This window comes from Pollicipes pollicipes, unplaced genomic scaffold (genome assembly GCF_011947565.3).
Source record: "Pollicipes pollicipes isolate AB1234 unplaced genomic scaffold, Ppol_2.1 Scaffold_4219;HRSCAF=4965_pilon_pilon_pilon, whole genome shotgun sequence".
Taxonomy (NCBI): domain Eukaryota; kingdom Metazoa; phylum Arthropoda; class Thecostraca; order Pollicipedomorpha; family Pollicipedidae; genus Pollicipes; species Pollicipes pollicipes.
Window position 1 is genome coordinate 16,397,846 of NW_023596448.1, and position 5,488 is coordinate 16,403,333.

General features: G+C 45.3%; 1 protein-coding gene across 1 annotated transcript; it reads left to right on the top strand.

Annotated features, from left to right (window-relative positions):
- Positions 1–282: 282 nt before the first annotated feature.
- Positions 283–5,403, top strand: LOC119095432 (14-3-3 protein zeta; the record flags this gene model as incomplete). Its single annotated transcript, XM_037218259.1, is given in 6 exon segments — positions 283–379; positions 2,131–2,238; positions 3,286–3,482; positions 3,729–3,852; positions 4,579–4,742; positions 5,287–5,403. Coding segments are annotated over 5 exon segments (705 nt in total), but the record flags the coding sequence as incomplete, so codon positions are not given.
- Between the last annotated feature and the right edge of the window lie 85 nt (positions 5,404–5,488).

A 5,488-nucleotide genomic window follows, 5' to 3' on the forward strand; every position in this document is an offset into this window, starting at 1 on the left:
TTTATAGCCATTGTCCGCACAACTTCAGTTTTATTACTAATACCCCCCGTTCTATTCCCCCAAGGGTATCAAGCCACCGAATGTTAATCCGTAAGGTCTACACAGTTCTTCTATAGAATAAATATATCTGGATATAGATAATAAAAGTATTAATTACTGAGTCATTTCAACTAAAATTAACTCGAAAAAACGTAAGAAATAATTTTTAAAACCATAAACATTATGCAACTGTAAAGCCATCTTGTTACCGGCATTCGACTCAAATCCTTCACCAGCCCTCGATTCCCGGCAAATTCCCGTGGTGCCCGGTCGGTGTTCCTGGCAAATACACATCGCCTTTTGGAAGTTTTTTTCGTTGTTTCCGAAACCCAATAAACAGGTAATCTTTCCTTCTTTGCGTTGTCAACCGTTTTCATTAGTGCCTGCCGTGCTGCGATCGTCAGTGAACTTAAGTTTGGGCCGAGCCGTGGGTTGGGTTGACGCATTCGTCGCGGCGTGGCCGGCGCCCGTGTGCCTCCCGGTGGTCACGTGGCTTTTCTTGCGTAAAAAAATTATCTCCGGGCCTGGTTGTACCACGGTTTGTGTGTTACTCCCATTTAAGGTGGTCATATTGTTTAACTAAGGGCTGCTGGTTGAGTTTCAGGTTGAATTTGGCCAGTTGGTTGATTCAATTTGGTTGTAGCGGTGTACCGATTGGGTCTGTTGGGCGTGTCTACCCTAGTCTTCTGATTAATTGCTGATTAGGCTGTGGCTAAGTCTGCAGTAAATCTCCATGTTAAAGGTGTGAGGATGCCGGGTTGATAATGGCTTTTGCCTTGCTGAATTAAGAGTGGCCTAACCTGTATTTCAAGTGTCCACTTGTCAAAGGAAATTACCCAAGGCCCAGGCTGTACAAACTGTTGTGACAGGCCTGTGATTTAGGTCACAGCACTAGGGTGTTTAGAAGTTATGGACAACCCTGACATGCCACTGATGTTAGTACATGATATTGTGCAGGTTTGACTCATTCACTCATTGCTCATTATTGCATTATGTTTATGCTCATCAGCAGACATGCCTGAATCCCAAGATTGGATCTATGATTACACAAGGGCACAAGTTCATTGGGTACCCAGATCATTATTTGCAGTCCAGATGCATGTCTATGCAGCAATGAGGTGCCACTGATGTCAGTGCCCACATGGTGTTAGGAGCAAAACCTGTTTTGAGAGAGCCTTCCTTGAGAGATGGGAATGAAAGTGTAGTTATGAAGCATGTAAAAACAGTCCAAAATATGATAGACCAGGCAACCAGATATTGGAGACAGGTGACATTGCCTTAAATTGGGCAGCCAGCTACCCTGCTGGGGTTAGAGGCTGATATGATGAAAACAAATGGGCTTGTCTTCAAAAGCTCCCTGATGGCTGATTTTTTGTGTGTTGCTTATTGTGACTTTTGAGACATAACTCTAAGCTGCATGCAATGCATAATGTGAAGTTCATTTAACATTTTTGCTTTGCAATACAAACTTCCATGACAATTATGTGGAACATGTCATGCATGCAGCTAATAAGATTTGCAGATCTTGAACTGCCTTATTGCCTGCTCTGTCTTGCATGCTTTTGTTTGTGGCTAGTTTTCAGGTTTAGTACAATCAGCAGAACTTATTATGGGCAAAAGACTTGCAGCAGCTTATGTTAATTTTTTGCAGTAGCTCTTCGCGGGACAGTGCGTTATTGCAGCAGTTAGATGTCTGGTGCAGTTGAGACTGAGTCACATGTTGTTTTTACACAATGTGATGCATTTTGCTATGCTACTTCCCGTAAAGTGATATAAGATGTGTTAAGCAAATCGTCTGCTCTCAAATAAGCATAAATGGCCCCAGGTGTCATTTATTTGTTTGTGTGTGTCATTGTCATTTATTACCCTAATGTGCATAATAATGTGCAATAATAATAATGTGCAAAATAAGCATAATGGCCCCAGGTGTCATTTATTACCCTGATGTGACAAGATCTTGCCAAAATGTTTTGTTGTGGAAACTGGTGTATGATCAGGTTTTTGGGACTACATAATGCTTGCTATTGCAGCATCAGTCATAACCCTGATTGTCATGTGTCCAACTGGTGTTTAAATTTTGTAATCCTACAGACACCATGTCGACCGACAAGGATGAGCTGGTGCAGCGGGCCAAGCTGGCTGAGCAGGCAGAGCGCTATGATGATATGGCCGCTGCCATGAAAAATGTCACTGAAACAGGTCAGTAAGGATATTTCATCTGTACTGATGGTGCCTGTGTCCACATGGAACATTATGTTCCTTCAGCAATGGTACATGGGTGATTGTGCATCTGATGTTTTGAACCAGCAGTCATTGGACTCCACATATGTAGTTTGATATTTTCAGTTGTCGAGTTATGAGTTGACTTCTCTGAACTGCTGGTTTATTGGCAATGTAGAAGCATGGTGGTACGTGGCCCATTTGCATTATGGGTTGGCTGTAGGCTTGGCTTACTTCATGTAAGTTATTGAAAAGTGGGCTAGGCTGCATGGAGCCATAGTGCTGTTTCTCCAGTTGAATAAAAGGACTGCTGTTCCGAAAATAAAGCTGATTTAGTAGCAGCTTTGTGGATTATTCTACTGATCTTGCACATGATGTAATCCTGTACCACCCAGTTGCTGGGTGAGCATCTGCATTCCCTAATAACAGCACCTAGTAGGCAGTGAATGTAATGGATTAGATTAGGCCAGGAGGGGTCAGCATCATTTAGTGGTGCCCTGTCTTATGTGTAGATATGTCACAGTGCAATTTGGTAGTCCTGGTTGAGTAGGAAAACAGGAAGCATTTGCAGAATGTGGTGAACTGCTTACAGTTCCCAGTCCACCCATACAATTGTGGATATTTGACCATGTATTGTGGCATGATTTGCAGTTGTTTTCCCATGTACACTCCAGTAAGCAAAGTATGTTCCTGGAGCTGCATGCACAGCTGCATGCAGAGTTAAAGCTCAGATACACCAGAAATAGTTCCAGTGAAAGTTAAGGGCAAGGGTGTTGCTGGATGTTTTGTGAAAATTCCAAATTTCAGTGATGGGTGGGGTTGGGAAGATGTTTTGTGGCTCTAATTTCTGGCTTTGGGTTATGAACACTAGTTGCTGTAACACTAGTATGAACACTAGTACCTTAGTTGTTCTGGACTACTGCTTACATGGCCCATCCTTCAAATTGTGCATTCCTGTAGATATAACTTTGTGCAGCTAGCTTTACCTTTGCATACATTAAGATTAATGTGTATGATTCTGTGCAGGCAATGAGCTGAGCAATGAGGAAAGGAACCTGCTTTCTGTTGCGTACAAGAACGTGGTGGGCGCCCGTCGCAGTTCCTGGCGTGTGATCTCCAGCATAGAGCAGAAGACCGAGGGCAGTGAGAAAAAACAGCAGATGGCCAAGGAGTACCGCGAGAAAGTCGAGAAAGAGCTTCGTGAGATCTGCAATGATGTTCTGGTAAGCAGATTAGCTGCAGCTGGCCTGTACCTCCAGCAAGGCTGATGAATATTGATTAGTGAATATTGATAAATTTATTGTTTCCCAAAATGAGGATGGCTAGTTTCTAGTTACTGTTCATTAATACAGGATGGCTAGTTTCTCTGGAATACTGCGCTGCCCAGCTAATTTGTAACCAAAAATGAATGTTTGGATGGAAGTTGTGTGTTTGCACATGTGGTGCTGACAGCTTGTTTGGCCCTGCAGGGTCTGCTTGACAAGTTCCTCATTGCCAAGGCCTCCACTGCCGAGTCACAGGTGTTCTACCTGAAGATGAAGGGAGATTATTTCCGCTACCTGGCTGAGGTGGCCACTGGCGACGCCCGGAACGGTGAGATCTGCATAATGCTGAATAGATTGCGGGCAGGATGAGGCATTCTACATCTTGTGTGGTATCACATCGCGGTTTCAAGCAGGTTGTTCGTAGGATGATGGAGCTTTGGATTTTGGCAAATGGGTAGGGTCACAATAATAGTGCAAGGCAACAGTTTTTGCACTGGTTTCAGAAATTATTTGTGGTGTAGCTTTTCAAATATTCAAGTCACAGCAAAGCAATAAAATGGCAATTATAGTTGGCATGCATGTGCCAACATATAGAGATCTGTGCCAGTCTGCTTGATGCAAGTAGTCTGGGGACTGCTCGGCTGGCACATGCATTGTGGGTTAGAAGGTGCTGTTAGTAAGGATATTTAAGGGATACACAGCATCAGCCAGATAGTTATATGTGTTGTAACATCTTGTGTGTCACGGTAATCACCTTGGAGTAAACATTTCTACTCATCTGGGTTCCAGCTAGTTTTAACCGACGTTGTTCGTGCGCACCTCACCTGCTATGCTTACCTCTCTGAGGCTCAGCACCGAAACGTCGCCCACTCTGCTGCTGGGGCAACAAGAGATTAGCTGTAATGCAATGCCCCAGGCATTCATTTGGCCTGTTCTGGATGTCTCATAGGCCGCCTCTGGCTCGTGAGATGAGGGTTGGTCCTGGGATGTCAGCTGGTTGCCGGTTGCTATTTAATTCTGTGTTATGAGACTCAGACTTGGCACGTGCCTGCAGCAATTGTAGAGGACTCCCAGAAGGCCTATCAGGATGCCTTTGAGATCAGCAAGAGCAAGATGCAGCCCACCCACCCCATCCGGCTGGGACTGGCCCTGAACTTCTCCGTGTTCTACTACGAGATCCTGAACTCGCCCGAGAAGGCCTGCCAGCTGGCCAAGCAGGTAAACCCACCTCCCGATTTGTTATTGTCAGATCGGGACCATGCCGTCAGCCTTTCGGTGCTCAAAATGTGTCCGTACAAAATGTTGAGTCTGGCGTGATTTCCCGACGGCAGTGCAATAGGACGTACATTTCCTGTCGGGCAGGGAGAAGCGTGAGACACAAAGGTTTCTGATTATAAAATAAGAGTTGCACAACATGGGCCAAACCTGTCCCAACCGTCGGCAACCCAGTGTCACAACTGCACGTGATCAGGTCCGCGTGTCGGTTGAGGGTACTTGTGATCTAACTGTGGGGAGTGTCGATGTATCTGTCCAGCCGCACGCGCGTCGGTATCAGCCATGGTATGTTTTTTAAAATCGGCTCCTAAGGCAGAGCGCATTAAAACCATGAGCCAGCTGCGACACTCGATGTCAATTCGAGTGCGATGCGCAGGTTGATGCCCAATTGCTTTACATTTAGGGGCACGTTGGGGTCTAGGAGATTTTATGCAAAAGACACTGAACTTGTGCAATTGCGTGCATTGGTGGATATACCCAATTTCAGGCGTTCGACGACGCCATTGCTGAGCTTGACACGCTGAGCGAAGACAGCTACAAGGATTCAACCCTCATCATGCAGTTGTTGAGAGACAACCTAACGTTGTGGACGTCAGATGCTCAGGTGAGACCTCTGATGCTTGGCCGGAAATAGAGCTTTAGTTATGCTGGGGGTGAGGCTTTTGCGCGAAGCAAGAAGGCTTTTGTGC